This window comes from Pteropus medius, unplaced genomic scaffold, assembly GCF_902729225.1.
Source record: "Pteropus medius unplaced genomic scaffold, Ma_sr-lr_union100, whole genome shotgun sequence".
Lineage (NCBI taxonomy): Eukaryota > Metazoa > Chordata > Mammalia > Chiroptera > Pteropodidae > Pteropus > Pteropus medius.
The window spans coordinates 4,109,860-4,135,524 of record NW_024354886.1 but is presented as its reverse complement, the minus strand read 5'-3'; the positions used below and the strand labels follow the sequence as shown (position 1 = coordinate 4,135,524).

General features: G+C 38.8%; 1 protein-coding gene across 4 annotated transcripts in view; it reads right to left on the bottom strand.

Annotated features, from left to right (window-relative positions):
* The window catches only part of SRPK1 (SRSF protein kinase 1), a 60,170-nt gene extending 41,675 nt beyond the window's left edge, over positions 1–18,495 (bottom strand). For 3 of the 4 annotated variants that reach the window (XM_039856341.1, XM_039856343.1, XM_039856342.1), the window contains exons 1-2: positions 18,391–18,495; positions 17,805–17,865 (exon numbers count right to left, since the gene is read on the bottom strand). In XM_039856341.1, coding sequence (XP_039712275.1) covers positions 17,805–17,865; positions 18,391–18,403 — 74 coding nt within the window. In that variant the 5' untranslated portion in view covers positions 18,404–18,495. Of the gene's footprint in view, positions 1–17,804 lie in introns of all 4 variants that reach the window. The other variant, XM_039856340.1, reaches the window with a different exon arrangement.
* Between the last annotated feature and the right edge of the window lie 7,170 nt (positions 18,496–25,665).

Here is a 25,665-nt window from a genome sequence, read left to right as displayed (position 1 = left end):
TCAATTATAGCTCAATAAAAAAATAAACAAAAGAAACCACAAAGAAATAGGTAAAAGTATTTACCTGAGGAAGTAGGCCTATGACTGGGGAAAGGGTAGAACAGAGGACTGAAGCTTTTAATTACAAGGTTTCCACTCTCTTTTTTTAATATCAAGAGACATAATCTCTTTCTTTGAACAACCTGGAAACCTAAACATCTAGCAAGAGAGGGCTGAGTAAATGTATTGGCTGTATGAATCACCTTCATTTGTTTATGTAAAAACTGATTACCAATTTGTTCATTTGAGGTAAAAATTGTAAATTGCTAAAAGGGTCACCTCCTTGTATCCCTTAATCAATATGTTCCATTTTGAATTCTTACTGTATTTGAAAATGTTTCTATACAATGAACTTCTAGAGTATCCATTACTATCTTTTTAAAAAATGTATCATATTGCTAGGTTCTTCCACTGTCTCAAGCATACCTTTCTGTCTGTGTGTTTTCCCCAAGACCTGCTTCTGAGAGCCCTCTGATTTTCAGATTTTCCAAAACAAAACAAAAATGATAACAAAGACATTGTACACCAAACATCTGCAGAAGAAAAGGAGTCAGGATTATCCCTTCATCTTCATAGTCTCAGTTTGATTAAGTTACCTATACCAGGGAATTCATGGCAATTGAGGTTAAATAGAAAAAGAAAATGGATTTTTCTCTATACAAATTGACAAATACCAAAAAATCTCAAAGACACAGATGTGCCCTTTTGTCTCTCCTCTTCCAGAACCTCAATGCCAATCATATACTATCTAACCTGAAAGATATTATAACATAGAGGGTAAGAGCCTAGACTCTAGGATAACTTGCTTATGGTCAAATCCTGGCTTTAATACTTACTTCCTGTGTGATCTTAAGCAAGTAACTTAACCTCTCTGAGTCTATTTCCTTACCTATAAAGTCATAAAAATAAAAGCACCAAGTTTGTATGGTTGCTGTAACATTAAATGAGTTAGTTCCCATTAAAGGCTAAGAACTGTGTCTGGCAACAGGTGCTATTATTATTACTATTATTATTATTATTATTTTCACATAGAAAAATATGGATAGTCTCTTTGGACTGGAGTTCTTGACTATAGCTTTTCTTCAATAGTTGGCAGCTAATCTGAGGAATGCAATTTAAAAATTTTGGGAGAAAGTTACCAATAGTACCTGCATTTAACACAATTACAATTAATTTCAAGATATACTATCTGAGATTAAAATATTCTGGACTTAGGAAATACTTGTTAGATGGAGCAATTTTATTTTCCTTTTTAGAGTGGCGCTTTTTGTCATGGTTGAATCATCACTGCCTCTAGAATCCTCTCATATTTAGCAGAAACGTCACTTATTAGTATATGAACACGACAACACACTAATTCTATCCCTATTCTTGTCAATAAGATATCTTATTCTGTTGCTTGCTTTTTTAAAAAGATTATTTACATCATTTCAGTAAAGCTTCTTGTGTGATACTGTACATGAAAGTACTCTGACATTAAAGGAGAGGTGGTTTTTTTTTCCTGTTACTATAAAGTAGCTTCATTGTGTTCATCTAGTCATGCCCGATGCTTCTCATACAACATTCTGTTGCTTCTCTCAAGGAAGGGTGGTTGTTCACTAAACGTAGAGGGGGTGGAAACAGAAAGAAAAAAAGTCTGGACTTTATTATTATGTAACTTCCCCTCTTTGTTATTTCATTTGGAAATATTCAACTCATTCATGACCATGCAATTATTTCAAAGTACAATTACCTAAAATAACCCTTGACTTCAAAGTACTACATTTTGCCTAAAACCTTACAGAAAAGACAGCGACAACTCTGATATAGGATAATTTTTGCACTCCAAAAGAATATAGTTTAGAAATTCCAATTCATAAACATGTTGTATCTCCCCTCCCCAAAGATGGATCAAATTTAAAAGCAGCAATATGTTTTAAACAACAAAAACATCAACTATAAAAATGGTATGGAACATCTAAATACCTTTCACATTAGTGATACCAAAAAGACCAAATTTCCTTGTTTTAGGCTAATTCAAAGCCACAAAGATACTGAAGTCCACCACTGCTTTTTGTAATGAGTACATAACTGAGGAAAAGTTATTTTGAGTATTTTACCGAAGTATACAGAACAATATTGTATAGCTGATCCCAGAAATAAAGCCATTACTTCCTGTCTAGTTCTTCATGTGCTACTGAGAATAGCAAGTCCAGGAAGAGAAAGTATGCAATAAAAGCAAAACTTGTTCTCCCATTCGGGACAAAAAAGCCTTCAGGTTCAATCAATATATGCACAAAGGCTAATGTTTTCTAATTTAATCTAAGGGGGTTATGCACTGTAATAGAATAACAGAAAGTTTTACTTTAAAAACTATTCAAAAACTAGATTCCAATAACCATATGATCAAACTTCCCACTAAAAATACAATATGCGACAACATGGATGGACCTAGAGGGTATCATGCTAAGTGAAATAAGTCAGGAAAAGACAAATACTATATGACTTCATTTATATGTAGAATCTAAAGAACAAAATAAACAAACAAAACAAATAGACTCATGGATACAGAGAACAAACTGATGATTGACTGCCAGGCAGGAGAGGGATTGGGGGCTAGGTGAAAAAGGTGAAGAAGGGATGAAGAAGTACAAATTGGTAGTTACAAAATAGTTATGGGGATGTGAAGTACAGCATAGGGAATAGTCAATAACATTGTAAAAACTGTATAGTGCCAGGTGGGTACCAGATGAGGACCACTTTGTAAATTATATAAATGTCTAACCACTATATGCTATGCACCTGAAATATAAAATAATGTCAACTCTAACTGAAAACTAAAATTAAAAAAGTATGATACTGTATGAAGTACAGAGCATTATCTTGAATATTCTCATCAAAATGTTTAACTGAAACCCAATTAATCTTTTAACCTAGCTTCCAGTTTAAAGGACATAAAAGAGATAAAGGAACATGGTGAAGAATACCGTGAAGATATAGATAAATCCAGAGTGTGGGACAGTTTGATATTTTACAAGACGACTGGCCTGATATCTTGAAAAAGTCAATGATATAAGGGGGCGTTGGGCAGAGGGCAGAGGGGCTGTTTTAGATGAAAAGAGATAAAGAAACAAATACAGCCAAATATAATATGAAAACTTGAACTGAACCATGACTTTTAAACCATAACATTTATAAGGCATTGACAAAATAGGAATATAAACTGGCTGTAAGTAATTATTGTTAATCGTAATACCATTATCACAGCTAAGAAAAATATGTAAAAGAATATCTGTATAGGGTGTCTGCTATCTGCAACTTACTTTCAAATAGTTCAGTCAAAAAAAAAAAAGTTTTTATATACACATATGTAACTTGAACACAAGCACCACAATACCACAAGAGTCCATCTGACAACTGAGATGGCTACTAAGTGATTAACAGGTGGGAAACACTGGATAAAGGGATGATTCATGGGCTGAATGGAAAGGAATAGTGTGAGATTTCATTATGCTACTGAGAACCCAATTTAAAACTTATGAATCGTTTATTTCTGAAATTTTCCATTTACTATTTTCAGACAATGGTTGATTGCAGGTAACTGAAACCACAGAAAGTGAAACTGCAGATAAGTAGGACTACTGCATTTTTTTCCTTCTGTTTTTCATAGAAATTAAAGCTATCCTTGAATTAATCCAAAGTCAAGGAATTAAGATTCTTCTTGCTTATTGAGAGTTCTTGACAGCTGGCCAATGGCAGCAAACTAATTGCTCTTCATAAGGAAAGGTCTTAGAAAGGAGCATGTAATACTGACATGAGAGGAAGTAACAGCAGCAATCTGGAGAAAACCTATTGTCTATTTTGATAATTATATTGTAGTTATATAAGTGAATGTCCTTATTCTAAGGGAATACTGAAGTATTTATGGGTAAAGGGGTACAATGTATGTAACTTACTCTCAAATAGTTCATAAAGGTTTCTTCAGGCATCCACATTTTCCATTTATATGACTGAGTTGGCAACCCAAACTTCTGTAGAGCTTGCTCATTTTCCAGAAGGCTCACGCACATTTATGATAAACAGCCACTAGATGGCACTCTGTGCTTTCCTAATCCCAGCAGCCTAGATTTCCACAGGAAGCAATTTAGACTCAATTATACTTAAAACAAAAACAAAACAAAAACTGGTGATCTTCAATAAAGCACCCATATTAGGTGTTATCCTTGCCTACAACAAGACCCTACATGATCTGACTTTTCATTGTCCCCCCCCAAACTCATCTCTCTGACTTTACCTCTTTTGATCCATTAGTGGTGTTTTTTCAGAGAACTTCCCTGACCCTGCCATATAAAATAGCAGCGGGCTGCCTGCTCTCCCCTACCCTCTGCCCACACTCCCAGAATGTAAATTTCAGGACAGACTTTATTTTGCTCACTGCAGGATCCCAAAAGCCTAGAAAAGGGATACACACTATGCATGTATCCTCTCTTTCATCTTTAGCTATTACTCATCATTCTTCAATTGAAATATATTACATCTCCCTCTCCCCAACCAGTACCTAACAGAACTAGAAGGTGAAGAGATTTAAATGTTAAGCATTTAAGTATTTTAAGTGGAAGAAAGTCATCAAGAGACTTAAGCAGCAGAATCACCCTACAAAAGCAGTGCTCTAGAAAAATTCTTTTGTCAAGGAGATGGTAAAATGTACGACTGGAAAGCAGAGATGCAGGAGACACTGCAGAGATAGTTACTGTCAATGTCTCTGGTGTCAGGAGACTTAGGTTTAATCATGGCTCCATAGTTTACCTCTCTGTGACTTTAAATAAACTGTTAATTCAAGAAGTTCTTTGTGTCTCAGTTGCCCAGTGTGTAAAATGAAAGCAGGAAAAAATTTCTACCTCACAGGGATCATAAAGGTTATGTTTATCCTATGCTTAGTACAGTGCCTGACATAAATTTTAGCATTGCATGTAGGAAATAAGGGAAAAGGAACAGGCAAATATTTGTTCATTTTTTCAACTTATTTTTATTGAGTGCCCTATAGGTACTGTCAGGTACTTTTCTCTAGGCATTGGAAATATAACTGCAAACAAAAAGAGTCCCTGGTCATCATCACCTTGACATTCTAGCATGAAGTGACAAAAACAGTCCTAATTTATCTGAATCTATCTGGTTCTTGAGTTTCCACTGATGAATAGCTAAAGTTGGGACAGCAAAGTTCCATCAAAGTCCTTCCTCTGTGTCTTTCAGAGATACATGTTCTATAACGTCAGGCTATGAAAAAGGCTATAAAGAAAAATTAAGTAGGGTAAAGGAACAAAGTGAGCTGACCTTATTTTAAAGAGGGTTGTGACATTTGAGTGAAGATGTGAGAGATGCTGGAATAATTCAAAATAAAACTGAAATGCGGGAGGAAGAAATGATTTGAAGACATTGTGTTTTGGGGTAGAAATGATTTAGCTCTGGCTTCAAAAGACAAACTAAAGGCTGACTGGAAATAGCACCTTAGAAATGAGTTTACTTACATGTAAGTAAACTTACTTACTTACTTAGTCTTACTTACTTAGTCTTTCATTCCTTTCTGCCTTGAGGAATGAAGAATTGTAGGATCTTCTAATGCAGAGAACTGTCTTCTAGGGACTGTGTTATGGGTTAAATTGTGTTCTCTCCACCCCGAAAAGATATAATGGAGTCCTAGCCTCCAGTACCTCAGAAGGTGGCTTTATTTGAAGACAGAATTTAAAGACAAAATCAAGTTAAGATGAGGTCATTAGGGTTACCCCTAATCAATATGACTAGTGTCCATATGAAAGCGAAAATTTGGACACAGATTGAGACACAGACAGAGGGAAGATGCTGCACAGTAACAGGGAGAAGACAGCCATCGCCAAGCCAAGGAGAGAGACCTCAAACAGGTCCTTCCCTCACAGTCTTCAGAAGGAACCAACCTTGCTGATACTTTCATTTAAGACTTACAGCCTCTAGAACTGTGAGACAATACATGTTTGTTGTTTAAGCTGCCCAGTTTGCAGCACTTTGTTACAGTAACCCTAGCAAAAGAATTCAAACTGGAAGATCATATCTGTATACTTATCTCCTTGAAAGCAATCATAAGCCCCTCAAGAGGAAGAACTTTTTAAAGTCATCTTTGTATCCCTTCTACAGTACCTGATCTCATGCAAAAATTTAGTAAGATACTATATTACGTTTCAACAACTACAAACAGTGGACTTCAATAAATGCTAAATTTTTCTCGCTACCTTTTTCATATATATTTTTCCTGACAGATAATTTCTCTTTTGCAAAATGAAATGAACTTCTGATACATATTCAAGTAGTAATCTCAACTCAGTAATCCTGAACTGGAGCTAGTTTGGCAACATCAAAATTAAAATTTAAGTGCCTAAGGTTATCAGGTGTTACGTACAAATAATTAAATATAAACTATCCCTGATCTTTAGGCAACTATATTCTAAAATAGACCTGGATATATAGGAAATACCAAGAGATGAGTTAAAACTGTTAGTTTGATACATGAATAGTAGTAAGAAATTTCACATAAAAGTCAAATGTAAGTAAGAAAGCATGAGAAAGGGAGGCAGTCGTCACCAAAGCACTTTACTCCAGCTCAGCACTGGGCTAGGTACTGACATACACAATTTCATCCACAGAAACTCGCCATCTACAGATAGGAAACTCAGACTCAAGGAAGTCGCATGACATTGTCCAAGTTCACCCAATAATGGTGTTAGAGGAAAACTGGAACCTGGGACTGTGTAATTCAAAAAGCAAACCCTTTTTGGTAAACAACATACGAGCATATACCTACAATATATTATCCTTCCACCTAGAAACATGAACATGAGTTACCTTATTTATCTCATTATAGTCTTAATTCTGGCAAAGAAAAATGCAAAATACAATTCTTGTTAAATAGGTTCTCAAAGGCGTAGGTAGCTACAGAACAGAAAAAAGTATAAGAGTATCAAGGGAGCAAGCTCATGTGTAGACAGAACCTGACATCTTTGATCAAACTGCTTGGTTGAGAGGCCATTTAAGAACATTTACAGGCTGAACATTTACAGAGCAGCAACATGATTAAGAACAAAGTAAATGCAAAGATATAGCTGCCTATAAATTACATTTATAATCAGTTACAAAATAAGCCTACTCTACTACTTCAGGAAACAAAAGTTCACAAAACCACACCCAAAAGACTGGTAAACCTTTTAAAAAATGTCTAGTTACTCAAAACAATTTAAAATGAATAAATTAAATATATAACAGGGGTCCGCACCCCCTGGGCCACTGACCGGTGTTAGGAACCCAGTCGCACAGCAGGAGGTGAGTGGTAGGTGAGTGAGCAAAGTTTCATCTGTATTTACGGCTGCTCCCCAGTGCTAGCATCACCGCCTCAGCTCTACCTCAGATCATCAAACATTAAACTCTCACAGGGGCGCTAACCCTATTATGAACTGTGCATGCGAGGGATCTAGATTGTGTGCTCCGTATGAGAAGCTAATGCCTGATGATCTGAGGTGAAGCTGAGGCGGTGATGCTAGCACTGGTGAGCAGCTGCAAATACAGATTAACGTTAGCCTCAGTGAGGTTTGACTGCACAGAGACCATAATAAACCAATTGCTTGCAGACTCATATCAAAACCCTGTTGGTGAGTGGCAAGTGACAATTAAGCTGCATCTGCTGGCAAGCTTTATAGTGGCAAGTGAGTTGATGTACTTCAATTGTACAGCTGCATCTGGTGGCAGGCTTTAAGCCAGAATGCGACATTTATTCCAGTCTGTGCCATGGCCTGCCCATTATTTTATTTACCACTTCTATCCGCACCTCTTTCCCATACTGCGCACTTGTCTCAGTCATGGTTTTGGTAGGCCCACAAGCTAACCTTTGCCAAAATGAGTAAAAAAAAAGTCGCTGAAGGGCTTCTTTGAAAAGGGGGAAAGACCCAATGATAAGACAGCAGAAGATGCTAAGACTGCCAATAAAAAGCAAGCTGCATTTAAAAGAAAATACCAAGAGTCCTTCTTAAATTACGGGTACATTCCAATAGGTGATTCAGATTCTTCAAGCCTGCTCTGCATAATATGTGGCAACCAGCTATCCAATGAAGCCATGAAATCTTAAAATCTACTTCACCACATGGAGATCAAGCATCCTGCATTAAAAGACAAGCCTTTGGAGTTTTTCAAAAGACAAAAATGTGAACACAAAGAACAGAAGCAATTATTGAAGGCTACCACTTCATCAAATGTGTCTGCACTGAGAGCGTCATTCTTAGTGGCTAACCGCATTGCTAAAGCTAAGAAGCCCTTAACTATTGGTGAAGAGTTGATCCTGCCTGCTGCTAAGGATGTCTGTTGTGAACTTTTAGGAGAGGCTACTGTTCAAAAGGTGGCACGTGTTCCTTTTTCGGCTAGTATCATAACTAGATGAATTGATGAAATAGCAGAGGACATTGAGGCACAACTATTTGGATTAATGAGTCACTGTGATACGCAATCCAGGCTGACGAGTCTACTAATGTTGACAACAATGCAACAATGCTTGTTTTTGTACGATATATTTTTCAGGAGGATGTGCATGACGATATGTTTTGTGCACTTTTGTTGCCAATCAACACCACAGCTGCAGAACTATTCAAGTCTTTGAATTATGTATCGGGAAAACTGAATTGGTCATTTTGTGTCAGTATATGCATGGACAGAGTGGCTGCCATGACCAGATAGCTTCCTGGTTTCACTACTCAGATCAAGGAGGTCACTTCTGAATGTGGGTCTACACACTGTGTCATCCATAGAGAAATTCTGGCTAGCTGAAAAATGTCACCTGAACTTAACATTTAACAGGATGTGATTAAAATTCTCAATCACATTAAAGTACATGCCCTTAACTCACATCTGTTCACACAGCTGTGAGATGGACACAGAGCACACACGTCTCCTCTTATACACAGAAGTGAGATGGCTTTCCAAAGGTACATCACACTGGCCAGAGTTTCTGATTTATGAGAGCCGCTTAAGATTGTTTAGGAGAACAGTCACCACTGGCAGCACATTTCAGTGACACAGAATAGGTTGCAAAACTTGTTTACTCGTGTGACCTATTCAACCTGCTTAATCAACTCAATCTGTCACTTCAGGGAGAATGACAACTCTGTTCAAGTGGGCAGATAAAATGGCTGTATTTAAAGCCAAACTGGAATTATGGGAGCGATGAGTGAACATTGGGATTTTTGACGTGTTTCAAACATTAGCAGAGATTTTGAAAGAGACTGAGCCAGGACCTTCTTTCTTCCAGGTGGTGCATGATCACCTATCTCAGCTTTCAAAAGAGTTTGAGCATTACTTCCCAATCACAAAAGACCCCTGGAACTAGGAAGGAATGGATCTGTGATCCATTTGTGAATAAGCCAGGTGAATAGTGCTAGAAAGGATCAACTGCTTGAGATCGCAAATGACGGTGGCCCTAAAAGTATGTTTGAGACAACTTCACATCTCCACACGTTCTGGATTAAAGCCAGGGCAGAATATCCTGAGATTTCCACGAAAGCACTGAAAAGCCTGTGTCCATTTCCAACATCCTATCTTTGTGAAGCAGGGTTTTCTGCAGTGACAGCAACCAAAACAAGATTTCAGAGTAGACTGGACATAAGCAACACGCTTTGGATGTCACTATCTCCCATCACCCCCAGATGGGACCATCTAGTTGCAGGAAAACAAGCTCAGGGCTCCCATTGATTCTGCATCTTGGTGAGTTGCGTAATTATTTCATTATATGTTACAATGTAATAATAATAGAAATAAAGTGCACAATAAATGTATTGTGCTTGAATCATTCAGAAACCATCTCCAGCCCACCCCGGTCTGTGGAAAAATTGTATTCCATGAAACTGGTCTCTGGTGCCAAAAAGACCGCCGACATATAAAGATCACCAACATGACTCATGGTACCATCTCCAAACTTTATGGCATTGATGTTTGTTCACTATTGGTGACAATTCTTATACAGTAGTTAAAATACTCAAACTTCTTAATACATTATTCTAAAATACCTATCAGTAATGCTCAAGGCATTTATACCACCTAAAATTTTATTACCCAATAGCAATGAATGATATTTGGCCTTAATCTTCATCTGCACAACTAAAGGCATGTCATGGTACAAAATGAACATGATTTTTATTTATCTAGCTCCTGAAACTTGACTTTTGTATTCAGTGTTACTCTGTGTCTCTGAAAATGAACAAAGTATATTTAAACTTATTTTGTGGTTTCTGATAACTTTCTGAAATCATTTGTCAAAGCAGTCGAAAAACTGGATTCTCTGGTCTTCATAGCTGATCTCTCATGGTCTTTTTTAAATTCCCAAAGTTAATCCTTCTGTAGGAGGCACAAGGACCACAGGGTTCTTCCTCAACTGTGCTTACTGTGACTTTACGAGAGGGTGCTTGAGACAGTATTAAGCCTATTAATGCCTAATCCTCACCGTGAAGACTCTATAGCAGAAATTACAGATTGCAGGCTGTAATGCCAGATCTCGCCCCTAACTTTTGTTTACAATGGATTAAAAAAAAATTTTAAGTAGTTGTGAACGCTAAACAATCTGGAGAATCTCTCAAAAAATCTGAAGACCTGGTAGCACTGGACTCATCTTCTCACTGGACAACCAGCAAGAGCTAGAAGTCTTTTTTTTTTTAGATATAAAGGAGTCCCACTCCACGCATTCTAATAATCACCATTCTCTTTTGGTTTACTTATATTATGCTTCATAAGCCATATTCTAAAAATAAATCAACACGATCACAAATTACAGACATTTTCCTTTGAAACTAAGAACACAGATGACCCAAATTCTGCAAGGTTAGGAATCTTTTCTAGAAGGCCAAAGATGATATAAAATGAAAGCGAAATGAAACAAATGAATCTCTGTAACCAGGTGGTAACATAATCACACAGCAAGGAACAAGGCCATGTACCTTTCTCAGTAATTTGACTCTATAACTACAGTGAAATATACTCTAAGAACAACAATAAAAAGCCATTAACTTTTTCAGTAATCATATTGGTGGTAGTGCTGGCATCATCACTGAGGCTATTTTGTATTTATATAATGTGAGGGTAAAAAATGAGTAATCATGTTGGTTTTCAGTGTGGGAGAAAGGAGATAAAGATATAACATCAAAGAAGAAAGGTCTTTGGGTTATTTAATTTGATTTTTAAGTATAACATGAACTCATGATTTTTTTTTTTTTGAAAAGAAAAAACTTATTTCCTAGCTCTAATCACAGAAAAGCCCTAGTAACAATGACTAACTCAGTAGGAATAAGCAATTTAAGTGCCCAGATTGTGATCTCAAATGCCTTTTCTCACTTAAAGGCTTCTTAGAGAAAGGGCTATTTCCTGGTCTGGGGCAAAAATATACAAGATATGTTTGGACAAACTGTCATACCAAATGTAAAAAACTATCAAAGATGCCTCAAATCGAGTCAAATGGACTTAGGGGCCATCATTAAGGTACTCCGACTGGCCAAAGATGAGACAATAAAAATAACAATTATACATGCTACAAAATGCATGGATATTGAAAACATTATGCAAAGTAACAGAAGTGAGTCAAAAAAGACCACATTTTGTATGATTCCATTTATATGAAATACTCAGACTAGGCAAACCTATAGAGTAGATTAGTGGTTGCCTAGGGTTGAAGGTAGGGTAGCGTTAAGGGGAATGAATGACTGCTAATGGGTACAGGGTTTCTTTTCGGGGTGACGGAAATGTTTCAAACTTATTAGATCTTGTTAATGGTTGCACAACTCTGTGAACATATTACAAATCACTAAACTGTACACTTTAAACAGCTGAATTCTATGGTATGTAAATTATAACTCCATAAAGCTGTATGCCAAAAACCAACCACACTGGACTGAACCACAAATATGTTCAAATCAATCTCTACTGGTCATTTTGGAGGATGGTAGGAATCCAACTCATTGTTTTGAAAACTGGAAAGTATCAAGTATTTATCTTGTCTTTCATATATATTAGCTCTCTAGGTAACCAAAGAGATGAGGTGAAATTTCTCTTTATGGAAGTATTACAATTATTAAAGAAAAGATTACCATTTTGCAATCCTAAATAAAATAATGGATCTAGTCAACCAGACATTAGGTACTTTCTGAAGAAGTGTACACCACCACCTACGAAGTAGTCTAACAAAAACAAAACCACGGAGAACTTATAGATAAAAAAGACTAGAGAGATTTTTCCAACAATGGCAATGTAAGAACCTTATGAATCCTGATTCAAACAAACTAATTAATGGGAAAAATTGAACAGATTGGTATTCGCTATTAAGGATTTGTTTTTAAAAATTTTAGGTGTGTGATGATACTGTAGCTATGTTTTTAAAAATTAAGAGTATTTATAAAATGATATGTCTGAGATTTGCTCTAAAATAGGAAGAATGGGAAAAGATATAGGTAAAACATTAGTCACAGCTAATAATTGTTGAAGTTGAGATGAATACATGAAAGTCTATTTTGCCATTTTCTCTCATTTTACATATATTTGAAATCTTCACCAATAAAACTTTAAAAAGGACAATAGTTTTACTAATTCTATACATTATCGGAATTATTGCATTTCACAAATTCAAACATGATTATGTCTCTCACCATTTTACGTCCCTGAAATCAAGACACATCTTATAGGGAATGGTGTATCAGTTTAATTGATAGTATTTTTTCTCAGTGATACATAAAATGATGTCTTTGAAAATGAATAGCATCTTAAATTCAATTAAAAAACTAAGTTTACAAATACATCTAGAAATCTATTTCTCCTTAGCTAACCATTATTTGCTTTGTACCTGGAAAGGAAAATTAAAAACCCAACTCTTGGCGATCTGAATTTTCTTACTTGCTTGGAATTAATTATTACAATGAAAGAAGTATTAAAATAATACTTTAGCCAATATAAAAATGAACTTAGTCCCCAAACTAGCATTAGAAAGGACTTGGGAAGTATGGGGCAAAAGTCTACCTAAACGGGGTGGGGAACTGCTGTAGTTATTCCACCAAGGCTAAAAAATATAGTGAAAATGAATTCTAGTTGACGAGACTATCTTTCCTTCATTTTAAAAAAAGGGAGTTCCTAAGCACCCACCATTTCAGCTTGTCAACAAGTTACTCACTTCAAAGTTGCAAAATGCAATTTTGCAAGTCTGTACTTTAATGGAATCACACAAAATTAAAAATGCAAGTTTTTTAAAGATACGACAGTTTAACTGAAGATTTCAAAGGTAAAGGAAATTCCTAAAAAGCAAAGTAAAAGAAAGATTAGCTACATTTAGAAAAAGTCAATTTATATCAAAAACACTATAAATGAAACTTGAAAGGCTAACAAGCTGAGAAATACAAATGTGCCATATGAAAAAATGTATATTCTAAATAGCTCTTAAGATCAAGAAAATGATCAATAATCTAATATAAAAAATGGGCAAAAAATAGGTGCAGGTCAAAGAAAATATATATATATTTATATAACCCCAAATGGTCAATCTTGTTGATAATAAACTAAATTAAAACAAGGTAACTTATAAATCACTGGATTTAGGAAGCTTTTTAAAATAATAATGCCTAGTTCTGCCGGTGAAGCAAGAGATGAAAGAGTATTCCTACCCCCAATACTGGAGCAATTCTTTATTAATCTCCTTCAAGTGTCACCTTCTCAATGTGGCCTCACTCACCTTATTTAAAACCGTATCCTCAGCCCCCAAATTCTTAACATCCCCTTACCTTACTCTCTTTTCTACCTTATCACCCACCATATCATGTAATTAACTTATTGTGTCTATTCCTTATTCTCTGTCTCGCCCCATTACAATCAAGTTCCCAAGGATAGGAATATATATTTTTTCACTGATGTGTCACAAGGATGGAAAACTACCTGGGACATGGTAGATGTTCAAAAACTATTTGTTTAATGAATGGAGTTAAACTGGTTAACTCTTTCTTAAGAAAAACTTTGATAACATGAATTAAAAATATTTAAAATGCACACACCAGCAATATCACTTCCAAGAACTTATCCTAAGGAAATAATCACTGTTGTGAGTGAGCACTGTTTATACAAAAGATTACTCATCGTTAACTGTGAATTGTGAAAAACTGGGAACAGCCTACAATGGAACACTTAAAACAATGTGTAATATTTAATACTATGAAAAATATTCATGATGTTAACTGGGAAAAGTGTACCCAATGATTCAATTTTTGTCCTAAGAAGTATACTTGCTTATTAATAGGAACTCAAATAAATTATGATACATTCATTTAATGGAATAGTAGATGAAGCTACTCTCTTTGTCCTAATATGGAACCATTTCTAAGACTTAGTGAAGAAAACAGAACTTAAAAAAAATAGTAAGGCTCCACTATATGGAACTGACAAAGAACCAAGATATATCGTTACTGTAAAAAATATCCAATACCATTTAATTTTTAAAATTGTTTCAAATTTATGTACTCTCTACTGGATAAAAATGTTGGAAATTTTAAAGTATTTTCTTTTCTAAATATTCAACGTAACAATCACACTTTTGGAAATTTGAGAAATAAAACCATCTTCCTTTTGACTCCATAGATCAGTGTGTACTAGAATGAGCAAAAGCACTTCTCCAGCTTAAATAATTTTACTGCGAAATTTATACTAACCCCATACAGTTCATTTAACTGCAAATAAAGTGAAAAATTTCTGTCCAAATTAACTTCCTAAGCTAAGTAATAAAATTATTAGACATGAAATTTATTCCGGAATTATGTTCCATAGAAACAATTTCAAAAGCAGACATATAATATGTTAAATTATAAAAGCTTATGACAAACAGATAAAGGCATGGCTATAGGTATACACATGTTGAAAAATGCTCAAAGGGAGATAGAGCATTGTGCCCTTTTAGATACAGAGCCAGTGGGCCACGAAAGGGTACCTAAACACCCAGGCATCCTGAGGTTCCTTATTCAGAAGCCTCAGTTCACTCAGCTTGTACCTTATTTGTTCTCAGACACATCAGAAGGAATTATCACTTGGAGACAGCAGTGGTTAGTACCCAGGGCTTTGGGGTATGTCAGACCTCAGTTGGAATCCCAACTTTACAATTTTATAGGGGGGCAATGTGACAAATCTCAATTTCCTTCTCTGTAAAGTAAAATACAGATTATCACCAACAAATTAAGGTTACTAAGAATACAGTGTCTGAAGAAGTGAAAAGGGGAAAGAATTCAAATAAGACAACTAAAAATCCCTAAAGTAAAATCTTTCAACAGTGAAAGGACCCAAAGGAAACATCCTAAAGAGCACTGAGCTGGAAGACAGGAGCCCTGGATTCCAGTTTTGACCCTGCTACAACCAGCTCCAGCTCCATTGGCATATTATTTCATGTTTGTAGGTTCTAGTTTTAAGATCTACAAAATCAGGGGATTGAAAATCCTTTCTACCTGGTACCACACCATGACTACCGCACCAGAATGCTAACTACTGTTCTACTTTCAAAAGTTTCTAAAATTTTTCATTTAAATGCTTGGTTTTTGTAACTTCAGGTCCTGATCAGTTTTCATTATGACTGTGCTACCAGACATAAGAACATATTAGACTGTTTCCTTAACTAAGTTATCCAAGGTTAGACTGCTAAAAAGTGACAAAATTAAAATTCAAACCTAATTCTCACCAAACTCTATGGCATGCTTCTTCTGCTGCTGCCTGACTAATCTGGTAATTAACAGCTCACCTTTGCAAAATGACTGAAGTCAGAAGTCATGGAACTTGACTCAGGTGGGGCCTGAACTTGTGACACAATACTCTAACTAAGTTAATTAATTAGACATTTCAGATACTTAAGAGGAGGGTGGAGAAACAAAAGAAAAGGTAAAATTATCAAGAAAATTGATGTTAACTGAAGACAAAACAAGTAAATGGGGTTGGTTCATTCACATATATTTGCAGGAGTTAAAGCTGCCCAAGGTGAAATATTCAGCAAAATAAGCGCTAGATTATCTGGACTATTCACTTGCTTTTGTGCAAGAATGCAATAATTAAGAACACAATTCTAGGTTATTTACAGTAGTGAATGGAGAAGTAACAGATAATGCAAAGTACATATATTCAGCTTTAGAAATAAGCATATGGTCTAAATAGATAATCCAAAGTAATGAATATCTGTGTTTAAAGTATATGATCACCTATATTATACCCGCCTCCAAATCAGAGGTCAATTCTGGCTGATATCAATTTCCATGTGGAGACACCAAGACAAATGACTTCTAAATAATAAAATCACCACCTCCTTACATCGGCAAAAACCATTTTATAACATATTCACATCAGCTCCATAGGGAACAACAAAACTAACGCACAAAAAGAAAATGAGTAACATTTAAATTCGCACTGCATACTAAAACCAGGTTAGCTCCTTGCTGTTTCCATTAAACCAATCTGGGATTAAAAACTGGTTTTCAAATAATCTATACATGGATAATCAAGAAGCAACCCCCCCCCACACACACAACATATATTAAACTCACAATTAAATGTTACCAAGCACTTTACAAAATAAAAAATTTCATAAGACAGCTGATAGAAATGGAGCAAGAGGTTAGGTCAACCTACCACTTTTTTAGCTCTATGGACAGAAGTCATTATGTGCTCTCCCCAAACATTAAGGAGGCACAAAAACACCATACATCCCTATCTAGTATTGTCATTCAGAAAGGTAACCTAGGAAAGCCTCTGAAACGCATTTCATCAGCTCACAAATTAGATGATATACGACTCTACATAACATCAAATAAATGGAAAAGTGTCAAGAAAATAATGCACTTCTGAACACAAATTGTCTAAAAGACAATTTTCAAGTCCCTTTGCAATTAAACAGTCCAAGATAAAAATTCTTTAGAGTAAGATTCACTTGCAGAAGCCCTCTACTGGGCGTTTCTATTAAGCCGTGTCCAACTTTTGTGTTTCCCACAATAGCGCTAAACCATGGTTATGCATCCTGCTGGTAAAACCGGACATGCGGCACTCAATATATCAAACCAGAAAAACCAACACTGTCGGCTAAAGAACTTTCCCGTCACTATTGTGATGCCCACTCCAGAAGGTATCTGCTTTCAGTGTGAGGACTTGAGATTTAAAAAGCGAAGCAGTAAGAGAAACAGGCTCTGTATACAGTGCTCTGAATGCACACTGCAGGCTCCGCAGGAAGTTGACCTACCCTGCGTATAGCTAGCTCCATGCCCTCCTCTAAAAAAAGGGAGCATGTAGCTGGCAGACCAAAATACGGCAAATTCATTCAAGAATTCCCTAAAGGCCTACCGTGCAGACAGACGTAGGAGATAAGACGCTGGGAAGGAGGTATGAAAAAGAGACCAGAGTTCATGGGGAGGCTGATAATGATCCACCAGCTCCGTTGGGAGGCCCAAACTAGGGGAGCTTGTGCCTCCTCTCTGGAGTTGGGGAGGTAATGACCGGAGGGCCTCTGGTCCTCCTCCAATAGTCCTTTACAGCAGACCTGCGGCTTAAACCCAGGCCTGGCCTTCAGCAACAGACGCTGCCTTCCACATGGTTCATGGAGAGCGACCCTCCAAGGCCACCGAGAAGCCATGTGGCTGGGGCCGCAGGGTGCCCAAACCCGGTGCACGTTCAAGACGTGAAACCAGAGAAGAGGTGCGGGAGGAAATCCAAAGAATAGGATGTTGGGGTTCAAGACTCACTTCCTTTGGGCTTTGTCCTTCTTGGCCTTGGTCCTTTTCTTTCGGGCCTGGAGCGCAAGCACTGCAGGAGAGAGGGATGGATGAAGGGCGAATGTGGAGGAAAGGAGGCGACCAAGGTGAGGGTGGAGACCTAGCAGGGACGCGAGGCCCGGGTGCCGGGCCTGCCTGAGACGCAGCTCCGAGGTGAGCGCCGAGGCTTCGGCAAGGCTGCCGGCCAGGGGTCTGGCGGCCCACGGGGCACAGAGCAGTGCCCAGGCGGGGTGCGACGGAGGGGGCTGGGGTCGGGTCGGGGGGCCGGCGGGCGGTCTGCCTCGCCCACCGAGGGCGGAGCCCTGTAGTGGCCCCAAAGCGCTGGACGGCCTGGCGGGGAACAAGGGGTGATGACTGCCAGCGCGGAAGGACGCCCGGGCTGAGGGGCGCGGACCAGCAGCCCAGAGGCGGGGGTTGAGGGGCGGCGCCACCTCAGTGCAGAGGCGCCGCACGCCCGGGGACCGGACTGCGGCGGTTCGGCGAAGCTCCGGGCAATGACCCGGGCCTCGCCCCGGCGGCCGTTGCCCCTCGTGGCGAAGGCCGCTCCACCGCTCACCTTTCCGCTCCATGGCGAGACCGGTAACCGCCAGGCGCCTGCGCACTCGAGTGGCGGTGACTCCCGCTCCCGCCGCGGCCCAAAACCAAGCCCGCGCACACCCCGCCCCCCAGTTCCCGCCCCGCCCCGCCCCGCCCCCGCCCCACGACGGCGTGCGCCTGCGCGTTGAGCGCGGAGCCTACCACCTGCTCCCGAGAAGGGGAGGGCGGTAAAGAATGGGTGCCAAAGGGGCAGGGAAGAACGCCGAATGTGAATGCTAGAGAGGTGTTTGAGAACCTGGCTTGGAAGACTGACAGGGTCAGGTTTGTTCTATTTGCCGAGCGGTTGCCCCTTGGGAAAGGCGAAGAGCGCAGCTGAGGGTTCCCTGCTTGCGGAGTCAGAGCTCTGCCGCAAACTGGTATTGGCCTTAGTTTCCTGATCTGTAAAATGGATTAATCAGGCGTGTCCCAGTTTCTATGCTACGTTAGCGAGAGGGCCAATTGAGATACCATGTAAAGAAAATGAGGGGAGAAATTACGAGAAAGAAAAGGAAGTGGGAGCAACACAGAAGAAAGACTGAAAGGAGGAAACCTGTGACCCCGTCGTTACTGAAGAAGTGGAAACTTTAAAAGTGAATTTTCTCTTAAAATTTCAAGTTTAAGTGCAGACTATAAAGGAAGGCAGGGGGAGAATAAAAACTTTCTCATTTTACCACTTTATCATCTTTTCAGTACATGATAAACAGTTGTCTTTATAGGATGCTTTTATACTTTCCTAAGTGTATTATCCCGTTTGATGTTTATGGCACCTTAAAGGCAAGATAGTTCTTATCCGCTGTACGAAGAAATGGAAACTTGGAGGGGATATGTACTCAGAATCTTGGTGTCCCAACCCAGTGATTCAATCATGAAACCCTTGTTGTAAAGCAGGGGGGTAGCAAAGTTTGTCTGGGGCTTGTGGGCCACAACATCTCTTTTTCAACTACTCAACTCTGCCGCTGGAGCTCAAAAGCAGTCATGGAAAGTGGAGACTGTCTGTAATCCAACAAAGCTTTATTTATGGCCCCTGAAATTTGAATTGTATGTAATTTTAACAAAGTGTTATTCTGTTGATCTTTTTTCAATTATTTCAACCTTTCTTGGCTCAGGCCTTAGTTTGCCTTTTACAACAGAACATTGTAAAAGCTCTGTTGCCGGACAGGGTGGAAGCTCTGAAGACTCGTACCCTAAAAAATGTTAGACTCTAGTGGGGAACATGGACAAGTAATTTATTGACTGAGAAAGGAAGATGAAGGTACAATAGTACTGCACAAGTCAAGCATGGAGATTTGGGAGGGACTATTGAGCAAAGTAAGTAACTAGGGCCAGTCAGGGAGGAGGCAGCTTTTGAGCTGGGTCTTGGGAAACATGTAAGACTTCTATAGGTGGAGAAGGAGATGTCAGGCATTCTTGAATGAGAAAATTGATTGAGCAAAAAGACACAGACTTGGAAATTTATGGACAGGGCCTGGAACTGGCGATGACTGAAGGGATGAAGTGGAATGTGAGGCTGGAAATGTAAGTTCGCCAAATTTGAAATTTAGATATCTGTTACATGGAACCCGAATGATAACATGCTGGGCATATTCAAAAAGAGGACAGCGCCTGTTGGCCAAGGAAAATTGCAACCAATTTTCTTCCTACTCTCTACTTGAGAACAATAGAAGAGTTGCGGCACACACTGAAGCCCTGGAGTCTGAGGATTCTGCAAGCTCAGGAAAACCACATGTGGTTTAGGAAAGACGGGAGAGAGCTAGCTGATGGCTGACAAAAAGTCCCAGGTTAGGGAAATTACTTTCCACTAGAAAGTAAACTCTATAAGGGTAAGACCCTGTTTGGGTTTCCCTTGATGTATCCCCTGCGTCTTCCACAGTGTCCAACATTTAGTAAATGCTCAAATATTTGCCTAATCAAGGAATAAATGAGGTGCAGTTTATGGGAAATGTCTGGACAAGAGAGAAAACACTGAAAGGAACAGAGAGCTGTGCTAAAATGGGCTACGGCAGAATCATCAAAAAGGAAATAAGTTTAGCTTAGCATGAATCATTCATACCTATTCTGACTCTGAGTGATTATGGCTTCTCTAAGAGCTTACTAACCATCTGTTTAAGAACTCATCAGAATTTTTCCAGAATTGATGTCAAGCTCACTGGACAAAGTTCCCAGAATTGACTATTTCTCCCCTTTTTCATCTGTTTTCCCTCATTCTCCTAGCGTGCTTCAGTTCTCCACACTTTTAATAAAAATCTCTATAATTGTTTATATAAGCTGGTTTGTATTTGCTCCCTATTCTAAAGCCTATACCTTTGCGTGTGTGTGTGCTTCTGGCTTTACACATAACCTCAGAAACCAATTTCTCTCCCACTCCTTCAATTTCACAGAGTTTGTTCTATTCTGGACTTTACCTTCCCAGAAGTTATTCTTAAAAGTGGTCACCAATACATTCTTTGGTATTCGTTCTCAGTTACATGCATACCCCTCTCTCACAACTGTTTTCTGCAAGTTCTTTTAAAAGTAGAATTATTCAGAGACCACGAGCCATCGTATTTTTTGCTGTCCATGGGCAGTGTCAGAATTGAATTTCTGAAAATCCCAATCACCTTGAGCTAACTTACTTGTTAAGACTGCCCTGGGGCCTTCCCTGATGGTTCTTTGAAAATTTTGAAATCTGAGCACCTAAAGTGTAGGATTTATGTTTCTTTACACTTAATATTCTCTGTTTTGATTACTGTAAACTCTTAACACTGCCAAAGTTTTGATCTGAATCAAACCCAAAGTATCACTTCCCCTTATGGCTTCCCCTATGTCCTGTGAGATGAAATGGACAACAAAAGAAAGTGAAAATATATAGATACTTTATTTTGAATGACATAAGATTCCCAGTAGATGTCTGTATAATTGGAGTACCCAAGTAGAACTTTATTTTGCCCTTGTGATAGTTTTGTGAAGTATGTTGGGAAAATATAATTATATTCTAGGCTTGAGTATCAGAAAACACATGGCACATTCAACAGACTAATTAAAGAGAATCGAATAAGGGGATTGAGGTGTGGATAGGGTTGAGGGAAACTAACAAGGGTTGATGAGGCATCCAGGGACTAACAGCAGGAGTCTTTACTACCTCCAGGCCTTAAGGGACAAGGGATGGAGATGTTATAAGACTCCAACAAGAGCTTGTATGAGTCTGTTAGGGTTGCCAAAGTACTACAAACTGGGGGCTTAAACAACAGAAATGTATTCTCACAGTTCTAGAGGCTAGAAGTCTGAAATCAAGGTGTCAGCAGCGTTGGTTCCTTCTGAGGGCTGTGAGGGAAGGATCTGCCCTCTTTTCTTGACTTGTAGATGACTGTCTTCTCTGTATCTCTTCATATCATTTTCCTTCTTTGTATGTCTCAATCTGTGTCCTAATTTCCTCTTTTCATAAAGACATCAGTCATATTGGATTAGGGCTCATTCTAATGACCTCATTTTAACTCGATTTCCTCTATAAAGACCATACCTCCAAATAAGGTCACCTTCTGAGATACTGGGGGTTGGACTCCAATATATCTCTTTTGGAGGGTACACAATGAGCTGTCTGGGTAAGAAAGGGCAGCTGTGAGTTTTGATAAAGGGATATAACCATGACCCAGCAGGGAAATAAATACCCAACTTCTTTCTCCTCTCATTCTGTCAGGCTAATGCTTCCCGTAGACAAAACCCAACTGGGAGAAGAGTGCCTGGGTGACGCAGTCCATGCAAGCCAGCCTCCTAGGGCATAGAACAGGGTGGAGAAGGGTGGCGGGTAACTACGGAGGGGCAAACAGAGACTATCAAGCACAGCCTGTCTGGGCAGTCTGTAGGATACACCCAAAGCAGCTAGAACTTTCCAAGCGAGTAAGCCAGCTTCTTGGGCTCCCTGATCCCTGAAGAGGCTTGAGAACAGAAGCTGCTTAGAGTTAACCCCCTTTCTGGCTTTGTTCTATAAAAGCTTAAGCTTCACAAGGAAATTGTACTGGAGTAAAGAGTTGGGGGCAGTAGGTGGATTAGATGAAAGACTAAAAGCCTTGGCTTGGTGGGGTAAGAAACTATGTAAGTTCTTTGAGATCTCAACTCTCTGTCTTTTTGGATGCTCTGGCCATGCATGAAGGTTGGAGGAGGGGAGGAGATTATCTACCAATGAGGTGGTTACAGAGATTGGAGGTTCCCAAGGTAGGAAGGGCCCTTGCTCTGCTCCCTGGAAGTGCTCTGGGGAGGCGGCGAGGTGTTGCAAACTGACCTGAGCTGAACATGTCCAACTCTTAGTTCTTTTTCGTTAGTAACGATCCCTGCTAGAGAAGCTTGAAGTGATGAGGATTTGCCCCACATCCTCACTTCTGGGATATGAAGAAAACAAGTTTCAGGCTAAAATCTGCCCCCACCCCCAGGATATTTGTTAAATATTCATTAGCAGGCAGGCACAAAACAGCTCCAGTGACTTCTGTAAGTTCTATGGGGTTTCTCTGTCTTTTTGGATGCTCTGGTCACAGCATGAATGAAAGGTTTACTCAGGGCAGGGACAACAGTATCCTAGAGGCAGGACTCCGTCACCCACAGAGTGGGCATCAGGCAGCCAGAGAGGGAGTTCCCCTTATACTTTATTATGCTGTTCCAATCCTGATCAATGCCAGAGGTGTTATCAGAAACAGGTTTTCACTGCTGAAACAAGTTGCTTGTTAATTTGTGTAATGGATGTTATAAAAGAGGCTATCATTGGCGAAATCTGTGGTATTCAGTTACTCTGAACCACTTTGTTGAAGCCACCTTCTGACCGGAATGCCCACTAACCACTCCCGACGCCGGACTTGCTGATTAGAACATTAGCTGCACCGGGGTGTAACTTCCAGTAACTGACATCTACAAATGTTATTCTGTCTTTGCCAAAAGTTTTAATATGCCCAAGTATTTTATTTTGAAAAAGCATATTTATTTATTGAAAAATGCCTCTCCCTGTCCCCCCTGCTCCTCACCCCGCCCCCAAAAAGCAGCAGCAGCAATCTGGGAGCCTAATACTAGGGGAATGGTTAAGAAAGTGTTACACCATGTCTGTGTGAGTTGGTAAAACAGGGACATGGAGCCTATCTAAGGTTCTGGAAGTACCAGAAGAGCTTTCTTAAACTTTTTCACCTAGAATATGCCTTCCCTGCCTTGATTTCAAGGAAATTACAAACAGCATGAGATGCAGTGCCCCTAAGAGGCTGCCAGGCCAGGAAGATCCTACACTATATTTAACATGTTCAAAGGACCATACGGACTCGGACAATAAAAATAACAGACTGAAGATTAAAAGTTTTTTCCCTGTTTTCTGAGCAGTGCATAAACCTCACACACTTTTCTGCGACCCTAAGGAGAGGAGTGCTGTAATGACTAGGATTTAATTCCTCCAGCTCGGCAATCTCAGGGGCAGAGCAAAGACAATTTAGGAAATATATTGAAATGGTATACGTGTTTGATTTTTGATTTCTACCCTGCTATGTAATGTTGAACCTATTTTCCTTTTTTTTTTCTTTCAGATATTTTCCACCATGTTCATCCTTATGACAAACATCTATTTAGTACCCACAGCAGGCCAGGCATTAGACTAAGGATTGTGAAAAGCAGAGAAGAAACAAACATAGACCTTGCTTTGTAGGACTTAATAGCTAACTCTTACATATTAATTACTGTTTACTAGACACTGTTGTCCCTCAACCCTCAAACAATCTATGAGATAGGTACTATTATTATCACATGTTTGACAGATGAGGAAACCAAGGCACAACCAAAGTCACACAAACTAGTAAGAGGCAGGATTTTGAATCTGGGCAGCCAGGCTCTCAAATTCATAGTCTTAACCATACACCATATCACCTATCTAGTTTAGTGGGGGGATGGACGCATAAGTAAATAAGTACAATGCCCAACAGTAGATGCACAAAGTACCAAAAGAGCACAAAAAGAAGACCACTCAGCTCAGGATTTGAGGAGGGGAGATGACAGAGGCATTGCCTGAGTGAGATGACACCTGGGTCGTGTTGAAAAGCATGAATAAGGATCAACTTGGAACAGCGAGAAGAAAGAAGACTCCAGCCAGAGAAGACAGCGTAGTATGTGCGGAGAACCACAAATGTTTACTCACTGGAGCATAAAATGCAAGGAGGGACGTGGGAGATAACTTGCTCCACAAACGTTTCTTGGGCCCCTTCAATGTGCAGGCATGGTGCTTGGTGCTGGGGGTATGGCAGGGACGGAACATCTAAGGAACCGGAGCTTGAGCTTTCAAACATTCTGCTTCCTTATTCACTAAAGTAACTTTTTGAAACTACCCCCATGCAAAACACTCGATAAACTAGAAATAGAAGGGAATTTTTTCAAACTGGTAAAGGACATCTATGAAAAACCTACAGCTAACATCATATTCAATGGTGAAAGACTACATGCCTTCCTCCCTAAGATCAGGAATAAGACAAGAATGTTCACTTTCACCATTTCTATTTAGTATTGTACTGGAGGTTCTCGCCAGGGTCATCAGGCAAGAAAATTGTATAAAAGGCGTACAAATTGGAAAGGAAGTTGACCCTTAAAATAAAAGTGTTACATCACAGTTTTGAATGCCATCCAATGGAATTTAAATACAATAGCAATTCGATACCAACCATCACCCAATTACATATGTAAAAAAAGCAAAGTCGCTTCAACTATAAGAAATTTCGCATTTCTCTCTTTTCTCCTTGAACCTGTATTTCTATTCCATTTTCTTCTCACAGAAGTTTATCCTCAGGTAATATATTTTTATGCTTGGAAGTCTATCATACTTCTCCACCACAGAAATGTGCATTTACATTGATATTTAATTTGTAAAAATATTTCCTGAAATTGTGATTCTCTAAGAACTTTCTTACCTATCATTGCAAGTATTCTTATTCTTAATCATTGCGTGATTAATCAAAATAACTTATAGCATCATTTTTTGATAAAGGAAATTTTATTGCAGATGTATTTCAGTGCAATGTTAGGTACTTTTTTTCAAAGAGTCCTGCATTATTCTACTCCTGTTTTTTGTCTGTGGCTAAGAAAACTTGTTCACATAAAATAAGTAGATGCTAATGGAAAGGGTTTTGCTATAGCAATACCATTCAGTTGTTTTTGGAACTCTTTCCAAATAATGTGCCAAGAATCACATAGTAATCATTCTAAAACTTATTTTAATGACCCGTCAACTGACAACTCCAGGAGGTCCTTATTCAATTTCATTGAAAGC